The sequence below is a fragment of the Notolabrus celidotus genome, chromosome 20 (assembly GCF_009762535.1).
Source record: "Notolabrus celidotus isolate fNotCel1 chromosome 20, fNotCel1.pri, whole genome shotgun sequence".
NCBI classification, from domain to species: domain Eukaryota; kingdom Metazoa; phylum Chordata; class Actinopteri; order Labriformes; family Labridae; genus Notolabrus; species Notolabrus celidotus.
Genome location: NC_048291.1, coordinates 2,199,068 through 2,211,750, shown reverse-complemented (window position 1 = coordinate 2,211,750; position 12,683 = coordinate 2,199,068). Strand labels below are relative to the sequence as shown.

Here is a 12,683-nt window from a genome sequence, read left to right as displayed (position 1 = left end):
GTCTGCCTGTCCCTCGCTCCTCTGAAGTGACTTCTTGTTTTATTTAGTTTTAAATCTAACCAACAGTTTGTCCGTTAGATGATCGTGTTTCTGTGTCTCTTCTATCTCTGATGTGAGGTTTAAGCTCTGTTTTATACAATCCTCCTCTTCATTCCCTCCCTTTTCTCTCCTCTTTCCTCCAGCGTCCTCTGGTTTCTACCGGCTGGCTCTGGAACACAAAGGGCACCTCTGTGCAGGAAACAGGTACAGTAGTGTGTGAGAAACCTGAGGACACACACACACACACACACACACACACACAAACGCAGCATGTAGCTGTGTGTGCATGTGTGTGCATGTGTGTACATGTGTGTGTGTTTAAAATGCAGAGGTCCAACGATGACAAACACATCAGGACTGAGACATCTGTCATTTCTGAGTCACTCTGTCTCCTCCAGCAGTGTGTCCGTCTCACATCAACACATCTGTGGCTTTAAAGTGTGTTTGCGTGTGTGTGTTTAGATGTTTGTCAGCACACTTGGTTTTGTGAGTCAGTCTGCGGTTGACTCTGTAGGTTTTGGGCCCCCTGCTCTTAGCTGTAATGAAACTGAATCGTGCTGCGCCTGTGTTTCATATTTAAAAGCGCTCACTCAAAGCACATCCTGTCCCGTGCCTCTCTGCTCGCTCTGCTCGGCTTCAGCTCTGCATTGTTCGGGATTTGTGCAGTTAGTCTCAGGAGTCCTGATTCTTTCTATTCCTGCAGCTTCCCTCTGCTCTGTTTCCTCTCTTCTTTGTATTCATGTTATTTTTCTCTGACTCTGGTGTATTTCTGCCTCTCACCCATTCTTTCAGGAACCCAGTTCTGAATGCGTCTTGCTGTGGTTTTCTACAGAAGCTCAGTATGAGTCTGCTCGCACAGTCAGACCCTTCTTCAGGCTCACACCAGCAAGGTATGCAAATAAGCACTGACACTTGCACACTTCACAGATCTGCATGCAGCAGGTTAAACCCTGCTGTCCCTGTCAGATCGAAAGCCATGATGTCATGCACACAGTTATATAAGACTGCTGAAGTGCTGCACAGTATCAACTGTTTTTAGGAAAGAGGGTCAGGTAAGAGGTCTTTTAGAGCTCTGCTAGTTTGTTTTATCATTAAGAGAGTCCCACCTATTAATCCCTGTGAAACACTATAAACACAGGTAGTTCCACCTCCACTCAATGGACTATTTTAACACTGATAGTCTGGAGATTTGTATTCATGTGCATTACAGAGAGTTCAAACCTGCATCCTTAGGATTCGCTGAAAAAGGGAAAAGTTTTTGCATAAGAAAACGTTGGTTCTTGCACAATTCATGGCCTGTACTGAGAAGGAAGCATAACAAAGAATCTTAAAGTAGTGTCTCACTTTGTGCTGAATTTATCTTTGTTGCATCCTCTCTCCATCCTGCCTCATCATGCAGGCGGATTATGATTAAAAGGTGACTTGCAAAAAAGGCAAAATAACTCCTGAGCTTGGGATAAATGTTTAAACGAGCTATGCAAAAAATAGTTTCTATGATTGTGTCCTAAAAAATCTTGAATTTGATTTAAATACGTGTGCAGCAATCCTGCAACAGGAAGTCAGACATGCTGGTTTCATTTCTAAATTAAATTCTAGTTTCTGTGATGGTGTGACCTAAAATGATCTCCAGCCAAACACTGGAGGAGAAAACAGACGTGTGTGCAAACTAATCCAATCCACTTTATTTATACAGCACATTTAAAAAAACACTCAAGTTTAGCAAAGTGCTGCACAGTGAGGTCAAATAAGTTAAAACACACAGAACATAAAATGCTGTCAGAAAATAAAATACAATTAAAATAAAAGAATCATAATAAAGCACATTAAACACACCAAAAATAGTAAGACAAAAATAAAGAATAGACAAAATAAAAAACTCTGTAAGAACAAATAAAATCCAATAAAAAGAACAGACAGAGACAGACACCACACAACTCTCCTGCATCCCCTAACGTTAATCCCCGTGCAGAGAGCTGTTGTTTAGTTTGTGAAATGCCATTGCACATCATAACAACGCTAACATTTAACACATAACAGAACACTCCACAGGTCAGAGGGTCACAGGTGGATAAGGTAATCCTTGATCAGTCCCACATCCAGGAAATTTACAGTGTTACAGCAGAAAAGTGGATAGTTCAACCATTACAAAAAAAGAGCTTCTAGAAATAGTAATTATTAAGTTATTAGAAATTAAAAAGGAGAAAAGTGCATCTTAAGAAAAATATGTACAGAACTGATAAATACATTTACAGTATTTTTTACATAAACAATAATACATGTGAAGCTGTGGTTGTTCCAAGTTAACATGATGTGACAAAGAGAGGGTCGAGTTAATATTTATTAAAGTGAATATTTTGAGGAAATAAAAGTTTGAAATGTATTATTTAAATTAAGTTTTAATAACTCAGGAGTTAAAGCTGAGGTTGGTAGTCTCAGAAAACTAGCATGAATTTGAATGTAGCATGTCTTCAGGACTCCATCTAACCCCCCCTCCCCTCAGAGCTCCTCCAAAACGACGCCCCCGCTCACATGCAGCGCCGCTGACTCACGACCATATGATGGTGACTGATTCAAAACCGGTCCTCACCAAAACATTCTCATAGTGAAAGTTAAAAACACAAACAAACATGGCTGCTGTTAGCACTCACAACTGTCATGCTAGCATTATCCAGTTGTCCTGGTGACACGATATCAGGAGAAAAGTTATAACACATATATAACACTGTAACAGTTCTACTGTTTGTTAAACATGTTCAGTGTAGAGGTTCTTAATTCCTACAGTGTTGACAGTCAGTGAAGGCATCAGGAGAGGTGTAGAGTGTGTGAGCGGGAGAGCGGAGAGACAAGAGGAGAAGTTCTTCATTCATTCAAACATTGATTGTTGTTTTGTTGGTTGGCGTGGTAACGGCCGACAGTGACCGGTTATTAAAGATCAACGTGTTCACCAATCGGCTCGTCATCCCTACAGAGTCCAGACGGACGCTACAGTACATCTACATTTCTGTAGGACTTACTAAATGTCATTCATTCTTCTGCTTGTCAGAGCCCCGTGGTGAGAGCTTTTTAGACTCTGATCCGGACTACAGTCCTGAGCAAAGACCCTCATGGGGTCAGAGGGGACAGGCCCGAGGTGGAGCGAGAGGGGCAGTCAGTAGAGTCAGGGAAAGTAGAGGCAGGAGACGGGGAGTGAACGCCGGGGAAATGTACGCTCTGCAGGAGGCGGGCAGAACGGCAGGACGGGATTTGATTGGTTTAAAATTTTGGCACCCAAAAAACGGTGATTGGTTGGTGTTTTCCCAGGTTTACTCCGGCTGTAGATAGCAGCTTTTTTTACCTCTTCTTTAAGAACACATTAAGTATTGATTACCATCAGGACATAAAGATCATTTTAACCAGTAGAACAAAAAGTGGATCTAAATCTGAACACCAACCCCAGCTTTAACTTGTAGGATGAAATAGATGTGATTTTACGGATATAAGCTCATAAATTTACCAGAAAAAGTTGTCTTAAGTCAGGTTATTTTAAGACTTAATTATTATTATTTTTAAAACTACGTGTCTCTATTTCTCTGTCACACTTCAGAGCGGGACTTCTGTCAGTCACAGTGTTTCATCACCTGCGTCAGTTTCTTTTTCAGGCGTTTTCTTTCTGTCATTTTTCCTGACATGCTTTGAAATCTGACATTTGATGACACGTTAGATGTTTAAACCACATCTTAGCATTTTCCCTTTTTGATTTATCCTTTGTGTTTTCATGCCGTTACTGAGGATATGAACGTGGATAGAGCAGGAAGCTGAACCAGGGTGGCTCGTACACGGGGCACATGAATTAACCTCTGATCTAAACAGGCTTGTTTTCTTTAAGCATCAATCCTCCATGCTCTGTTTTCATCAGTATCTGTTGTAGAAACACGCTCTAATACTCCAAACTATCGGACTTGTTGAGTGTTCTCTCTGTGCTCTGGAAAGCCGGCGTCTTAATGCAGGAGTAACAGCTGGGTGAATATTTGAAAAGTGTTCATCTCGTCCTCTTCTATATGTCGTCTATTGTTTTCTCTTGATCAAACCCGAGCAGGAGGCACCGTGTCACCGCGGCCTGCTTCGAGGTCTGTTTGCTGTCTTTCTCCCATCTGTTGTTTCCCTTCTCATCTTCATCATCTGTCCATTTTCCCTTCTCTCAGCCTTCCCTTTGAGAGATCCTTTCTGCGCTCCTCCTCTCATTTCCTCCGGCTCTAAACAGGCCATTTATTCCGTACTCTGTCTCTGCCGCGGCCCCTCTGGACCGGAGCGCTCTCTGTCTTGCCGTGGGTCTGCTGCAGACATCCCTGCGTTTGGTTCTCATGTATATTTATCTGTCCTCCTCTCTCTGTATTTCTTTGCTTTGTGTTCCTCTCGCTGATTAAAGCCTCTGTGCAGACATGCATCATCGACACTCCCTTGTGCAGTTTTTGTCACTTCACCCCTCTGGGCCCCTGCTTTCTTGCTTTCCCCTCTCGCACTGCATCCTGCATGTTTGTGTCTCCTTCCTCACTTTACCATTAAAGGTTAAAACAACCTGACTCTCTGCAGGAATAGCAGAGCCTGTATGCAGAGACCTATTTTCTTGTTATAGCAGCTTTCTCTCCTCTGTGCTTCCTCTCACTGTATTGTTCTCTTCCCATTCTTTTAAAAGCTGCATCTCATTTTCTCCTCCCTCTCCTCTTTCCTCCTTCCTCGGCTCACTCTCTGTATTTCCCTAAAGACGACCAGAGATGGAGGCAGCGTCACGGTGCACACAGTCCTACTCTTTCAGCTGTTTCAAAAAGATATTCTGAATTCCCTGCTGTGCTTCACATCTCCCCTCCCTCTCTGTCTTCTCTCTCACTGTTTCTGCAGCATTCCTTATCAACCTTCATCATTTTCTCTCACTCCTTGATTTTAGTCCTCCGATCTTTGAAGAGGTGGGACCTTTCCTAGCACTATCTCTCTCTCTCTCTGTTTCCTCTTTATCCACCCTCCCTTACATTTCATTCTTCCTTTATTACCTCTCTTGCATCCATCATTCCTTATACTTTTCTGTTCTGGTCTTACGATTCTTTCGGGACATAATTTATGATAAAAAAATGTTTTTTAACATTCCTGCTACATTATTTAAGCCTCTTTTCACCCATGGCTTGGTTGATGATAGATATTGGCTTCCTCAGCCCGGGCTTGGCTTCTCGAGTACACAAACACAGACTTTGATGAAAGTAAATAAAACCTTGGGGCCTGTTCAAGTTGAATACATGATTCTGATTGAACAACGGTTAATTCTACAACAGGAACAACCTGATCATCATTTTGTCACCCTATTAAAATAATGGCCTCAGTCATTTTTTAAGGAAAATGAGTTTTGTCCTTAATCATCTCTTGATGATTCTGGCCTCCTCTGGTGAAATCTCCTTAATCCTTAGGTGAAAGGATTCTGCTCTTTATGCCCTATAGGACAAAAGCCTATGTCAAGAGGGGGACTTAGGCCTTTTTATTCTTCTCCTAAGTCAAAATGTTTGAGTCTTTAGGATAAGATGTCTGACTTGGGCAATTTAACAAGCTTTCATGATGGCAGCTGCTTCAAGAAGCAACAGAATCTATAGTGCAGAAGAAAAAGCTCTAAACATGATTCTTGCTCTGCCAATCACAGAGAGGAAGTTCCAGGACCTTCAGTCCATGAAACGTGACGCCCGCCGAGTGTTTGCAAATCAAAATGACCGAGGATGAAGATTCACGGGGATAAACTGAATAGTCCTGGGATAGGTACAAAAACCCAGCAGAGAAGAGCTGAACGAGTGAGGAGAGGGACACGCCTCCTCAGTGTTTGATGGACCTGACATTTGTTCAGTTTAGGTTAGAGTTATTTACATTTTGAGTTTGCTTTATGGAATTAAAGGACAGTTCATAGTCAGGTTTCAAAAAGATGTCAGAACTGGATGTTGGAAATGTGTTAAGATCAATAAAAACCAGCAAAGAAGACCAGGAGACGTGAGGAGAGGGACTGCCTCCTGATCAGTTTGATTGACCTGACGTTTGTTTAATTTAACTCAGGGTCATTTCAGTTTGGAGTTTGCACTATGGAATAAAAGGGCAGTTTAAGCCAGGTTTAAAGTCACTTTATTCTTTAATGTTACATAACTGACACACAACGTTCTCTGCATGTCAACAGTCATCCACTGTCAAGGCCTTTTTGATTGAACTGATTAGTAAATATCACATGCTCTGCATTTGGTAAGGTTTTTTGTGTTTTCCCAAAAACTTCAAAAAATGACTTCTTAGTCCGTTATTTTAATAAGGTGACGATATGGAATCAGTAGAGCCTGTCACATTCCCCCTCTGCTTGTTGACACTGTGGTAAAAACATCAGAATGGAATGCTTCTTCTAACAACAGAATAGAACTCTCAACAACAACTATTATTTTCAGCCTCATGAATAAATCATCTTGAAATCATTACTTTTTGTCAGCTTGATCATTTCTTGTTTGGTTGCCAGGTAATGAGCAGGATCATGTAGCGTGAATGGGAGGTTATGTGAATCAGAGTCCCTCCAAGGCAAGACAAGACCTGCTCACCCTGTCAGGATCTGATTCACAGACCCAGCCGTTCACTTCACATTATCCCTCACTGATCTCCTCTCTTCTCTTTCTCTCTGCAGCTATTTGATATTATTTACAGCTTAAATAAAGAATGTCCCTCCGGTTTTTCTTCTTCTCAGATTTTGAAGAGGTGGAGAATCTCCTGCTGTACAACCTTCCCTCTCTGTGTTATCGTCTGTCAGACTGGCCCTCTCTGCTGCGAGAGGCCCCTGGTCTCCAGCTGTGTGACTACAAAGGACCGAGGGCCACTCAGTACTGTTTGCTGATACTGCTGCAGCTCGCCCTGCAGCAAGGAGACAGGTAACACTGCACACACTGGCAGGAGGAGCCTCTGCACTGCAATAAACATCATTTATTTTCCTCTGAATTCAGAAAGCTCGGCTCACTCTGTGAAATGTTCAAAGGTTTCCATGAGGAGATAGTGAATTTGTTTCTTGCAGATGTTTCTTGAACAGACACATTATTGTTGGATTTAAACTGAGCGCTGTTAAACTCTCTTCCTCTGAGCTCTGATTGAAATAATTAAATATTTCAGCGTCAGTGAAAAAGCCTTTTTCTGATATAAACTCTAAGCTCCAGTGTCTGGCACTGCTGCAGAGCGGTTTGTAAGAACAGAGGATACACAGACTTTGTTTTCCCATAGCAGCACCCATTTACAATCCAAAGAGTGTCGGAGCGAGGCGGAAATATCCTGGCTGATGAGTTTGAGGAGTTAAGGGAATCAGCAAGTTTTAAACGCTGTCCTCCTCGAATTCCAAGAGAGACGACAAGCTGCAACACCGTTCTGTAACACAGATTTGTCGGTTTATTAACCTTGAATTATTTCAGGCAGCCAAAAGATTTAAATATTAAAACCTCAGAGATGCTCGTGGCCCCTTTCATGCATGAACTCCAGATAAATTCTACATCATTTCTGGACATTCAAGGCGTTTTTCAACCGGAGGAACTTTACCCCGGAACTACGTGCGTTTGGACCGGTGGACCCAGGGTCTAAATTTAGTTCAGGGGTAGATAATCTCCCCCTAAAAAGCCCCTGCTAGTGGGGTAGTACTTTTCAAAGGTCCCAGGACTTTCAGGGGGCGGGGCCTGCAATGCTGAACGTGTCTGATTGGTAGATTAACCGCAGTGTTTTTATTCCTCCCTCCGTCCACAATAACATCACACACATCTGTGATTCTCTTGATTTCTCTTTCTTTCATTAGTTTTTATTTGTTCTATCTTTTTTGTATGTGTGTGTACTTTTCAAAAGAAGAAGCTGTGATTCTCTGGGTCAACTTTTTAACCAATGTTTTTTTTTTCATTTTGTTTTTGCCCAAAACAAAAATAGAAAAAAAATTCCAAAATTTTTTTTTCAATTTTTTTTTCTTCAAAATTTTAATTTGAAAAAAAAAAAATCCATTTTTTTTCCCCAAAAAAATTATGTCCAAATTTTTTTTTTCCAAATTTTTTTTTCCAAAATGTATTTTCTAAGTTTTTTGGTCAATTTTCTTTTTCAGATTTTCTTTTGTCAAAATTTTTTTTTCAAGTTTTTTTTTGTCCATTTTTTTTGTCAAATTTTTCCAAAAACCATTCACAGTCATTTTTTTTCTCTTTCTTTCATTAGTTTTTATTTGTTCTATCTTTTTTGTATGTGTGTGTACTTTTCAAAAGAAGAAGCTGTGATTCTCTTGATTTAGCAGCTTGTAACAGTAGTCTTCTCTCAGCACACCGTGAATGCGTCTCTCCTCCCGGTGTTCCGGTTTTAAAAGTGACCCTGTAAACTGGAGACCTTCAGCTGAACGTGTCAGTGTTTGTGGAGTTTACACAGCTGTTGAAACACAGAGGGAGTTCCTGGGAATGCAAACTAGTTTAGTTTTTATTAAGATTTCAAAATATCCTCATCAGATATTTAATGATGGTCTAAAGACGTTTATGAGGGATGCATCCGGCTGAGAGTCTCCAGTTAACAGGGTCGCTGTTTAAACCAAAACACCGGTCGATCTCTGCCACGGCTTTTTGAGTTCAAAAGGATTTTAAAGCCGTGTTGAAACGTCTTTGCTACTCGCGCTTATCTCCTCTCACGTGTTGATTCAGTGAATCCATCTGTGATGAAATATAGCACCATCTAAAACAGACCAGCTGAGTCTCTTCATGCTAACAGGCTAACTGTTGTGATACCTGCCTGTCCGTCTGCTTCTATGGTGTCATCTGTGATGAATGGCATTTGTCTTTGTGTTACTGCCCTCTACTGGTCTGGTGGTGTAGTGCATTCACTTTTTTTTTCTCCATAAGTCACTGGCCTGATTTACACAATCTACCCGGGACTTCAGCCCACGGTTGAAACGCAGACTACAATGGGGGACCAGGAACCTTTTAGTTCAGGGTAAAGTAGTTCTGGGGGCTTAAAGACCCCAGAACTCTTGGTCAAAATGCACCTTCAGGCCCTGATTTTTCCAGGAACTTGCTGCTCACACATGCACTTCAAAATACTCCCTTTGGTTTTTGAGTGTCAAGCCTGTAGTTTTGGTTAACGTCTGCTACCATAACGCTCTGCAGCTCTACTACCTGGATGTAAAGAATCACAGGTGTTGATGTCATCAGGTAGTGGGCGTGGTTTGTCAGTATGTTGATCTAGTAAATGGAGGTCAAGTTGTAAGTAGGCTGTGTCTGGTTAAACTGACATATAACCACTCCACCAGAGACATGAGGAACCAGCACAGGCAGGAGGAAGCTGACCTGCAGGTGGAGCTAGCTCCACTAACCTTAGACACTGTTTACCTGCAGACTCTGGGATCTGGGATAGCTGTTTTCTTACTTTCAGACTGGTTGAATAGTCAAAATTTACCACACGGTGGGAAACATAACACCGACATCTGAGGCGAGCAGTAAGAAGTATAGAGCAGGAAACTTTACTTTACTCGGCAGCTCGCTCAGAGTGAAGTTTCCTGACTTTGACCTGCAGCGTTCACACATTTTCTCACCCTGACTTCCTGCAATCATTGAATTGGTGGACTGGAAAGGAAGTCAGCCCTTTGCCTTCACATATTCCCCCCATGTGGGAGCAGCCAGAACATTTGGTCAGTGTGTGAAAGAGGCTTTAAAGTAACCTTGAGGAAGTTGCATTATTAATGTGGCGATAATGACCGAACAGGGACCTTTGTTTGAATTCACTTCGCTGGAGTTTGTAATAACCTGAGACTTTCATCTCTTTTATGCAAAGCAGCCCTTGTGTTGAGAGTAGAAAGGACAACATTTGAGCTGTAACACAGAAAACAATCACAATCCTGGATAATATCTCAGAGCATTAAAGTGTTTGCAAAATATTACCCAGAAACCATCTGGTCCTAAATGTCTGTACCTGCTCCCACGGCGCCGCTGCAGCTCACTCCTGGTGTTCTTAAGTACATATTTTATGACCTTAGAGATGCATCGGCTTCTTAGGAAAGTTTAATCTGTCCTTCCGTGGAACCTCAGCGATGCAGACCCCCCCCGGGGAGGGGATGAAAGCTTCTCGCTGCCACTGTGGTCTCATCAAGATTAATGGAAGCTGTGGCCGGAGATTTACATAGCGTTGGAGGGCTGAGTGTGTGTGGGGTGTGTGTGCTCAGGGAGAGGACCTTTGAATGTGTGTGTGTGTCCTTGCTGTGTATACATTAAACTGGAGTTTTTTGCATGAAGCAGGAGACAGGAGTATTTTGGGTGGACTTTGTTTCTGCACACTGAACATGTTTAACATTCAGCCTCGTGTGTAGCTCCGTGTTTATACGCAGGAATGTAAATATTCGGCTACATCACTGAGTGCTTGTAAGACTGAGAGTTAACATCATTATTAATTATGTGTGTGTGTTTTTTGTCTTGTCTAGGCTCCTTCCAGACCACACAGTGTTCTCCTGCGTGGTGTGGCTGCTGCACACTGTGCAGGATCAGGGCAGCTGTGCCGTGCCGCTCCCCGTGCTCCGCTCTGCCCTCTACCTGCTGGCTGTGACGCAGGACAAGAGCCCCAGTCTGGAAAGGGTAACTGAACTGGCTTTAATGCTGATCAGCTGTAACATTAGGATCACTTCTCCAACACTGTGTGTGATATAAACTTAAGAGAGACCTGATGAGATCTGGACTCCTCTAGACATCCGAACGTGTGCGTGACGTTAGCAGCAGATCCTTTAGTGGCCAAATTCCACCAGATCCGTCTCTGATCCGTCACGGCACCGGATCTGAGAGGTCTCTATTCTAGTCAATGTGCTGACTTCCACTGGATGCGTTCCGGCTGCAGATCCAGTGGAAGAACACTCTGTGTTATCACCAGATCGTATTTCACTTAACTACAACAACAAACCGTCATGATGAGCGGAGCCAGGCCTGGAGTCAACAGGTCAGAGGTTTTCAGAGGACCAGAAAGACAACATGGATGAGGAGAGGAGGAGGAGGAGAATCCTTGATTCAGTGATTACCGCGGGGAAACTCCCTGTGCTGCGTTCAAAAAACACAACTGGTGGGTGTAGACCGACTGCAGCGGATCGGAGATGGACCGGACACGAATCTGGTGGAAGTCCTGTTTAAGTCTTGGTGTTAAGGGGGAGCCTCCATGGAACAGACTCAGTGGTCCAGCTTATCCCACATATGCGATCTGGAGTTAACACCTAGAACTCATCGTGTTCCTCCAGACCTCAATCAATCTTTATTTATAAAGCACCAAATCCCCAACAAACGTTCTCCTCAGACTCTTTCCAAACAGAGCCGGTCTAGACCGTACTCTATGTTCTATTAACAAAGACTCAACATCAAGACCGGATCAGATCCAGTCCCATCTTCCAGACAGGACTCAGTCTGATCTCATCTTAATCCACCATGAGCAGAGCACTTTGCAGCATTTAGCAAGTTACAGTGGCAAGGACAAACTTCCTTTAACAGGCAGAAACCTCCAGCAGGACCAGACTCATGTTAGACACACATCTGCTGAGACCGTGTTGGAGAGAGGGATAGAGGGAGATGAAGAGAGAGAGAGATGATAGTGGGGAGACGGATAGTAGTAGTTGTAGCAGCTGGAGTCTGGACCACGTCCACAGCAGCAGAGATCCAGAGGAACCTACGAGACAAGGGAGCTCAGGGACTCCAGAAAGGTCTAAGAAAAGAGAGAAGAGAGGGAGACCAGAAGAAAGAAAAAGAGGAGAATAAATGGTGAAGGAATGACAGAAGGAAAGGACGGGATAAGCAAAGGAGACATAAAGGATGAATCAATATGGAAAGAACAAAGAGAGAAAGAAGAAAAGAGAGAAGTGAAGAAAGAAAGAAAGAAGGAAAGAAGGAATACAAGAAAGAAAGAAGGAATGAAAGGAAAAATGAAAGAAAGAAAGAAAGACAGCAGGAAAGAAGGAGTAAAAGGAAAAAGAGACCGTGTTGGAGAGAGGGATAGAGGGAGATAAAGAGAGAGAGAGATGATAGTGGTGAGACCTCCTTCTTCCATCGCTCTGTGGTCCAGGTATGACGCTCTCAGGTCCATGTAGGAGCAGAGGAGGTCAGGGGTCAGCATGGACACCCTGCAGACCAGGAACCCCCCACAAGAGCTGCACTTAGGAGACGCTCTGACTCAGCCGTCTAACCATCACAGTGTGGTCCTCTTCGTTCACCGCACCTGTCAGTGGTCATAATGTTACAGCTGATCAGTTTCCAGTTGGATAGTTTTTTGCTCCTCCTTGTCCCATTTGTTGGTTTTATTTTTCAGTTTGACATTTTATTCTTCATTATTTTAATTTCCTTGATTGCGTAAACACGTTTTGCATCAGAGGAAGAAGTCAGCCTCAGTTCTGAGTGTTCTTTAAAGTCTCAGTTCAGTGAGTTATCTAACAGCAGCGCTCGGCAATGTCAAACAATAATCAGTGAAATGTGTTTACTCAACCTCAAAGCAATGCAACATTAAGTTATCTGGAGCTCTCCTCAATGCAGCTGTTGAATGGGATATCTGTGCTCAGAGAGAGAGAGAGAGAGCACAGCATGTACTGGAACAAGCATTCTGAGCCGTTAAATATGCCAGCCATTAATGTGGAGGCCACGCTTTCACAGAAG

The 12,683-nt window shown here is 42.9% G+C and overlaps 1 protein-coding gene across 3 annotated transcripts in view; it reads left to right on the top strand.

Annotated features, from left to right (window-relative positions):
* The window catches only part of LOC117832823 (meiosis inhibitor protein 1-like), a 72,314-nt gene that overhangs the window by 32,960 nt on the left and 26,671 nt on the right, over window positions 1-12,683 (top strand). For all 3 annotated transcript variants that reach the window (XM_034712110.1, XM_034712108.1, XM_034712109.1), the window contains exons 17-20: window positions 183-243; window positions 832-929; window positions 6,764-6,944; window positions 10,487-10,637. In XM_034712110.1, coding sequence (XP_034568001.1) covers window positions 183-243; window positions 832-929; window positions 6,764-6,944; window positions 10,487-10,637 — 491 coding nt within the window. The remainder of the gene's footprint in view (window positions 1-182; window positions 244-831; window positions 930-6,763; window positions 6,945-10,486; window positions 10,638-12,683) is intronic.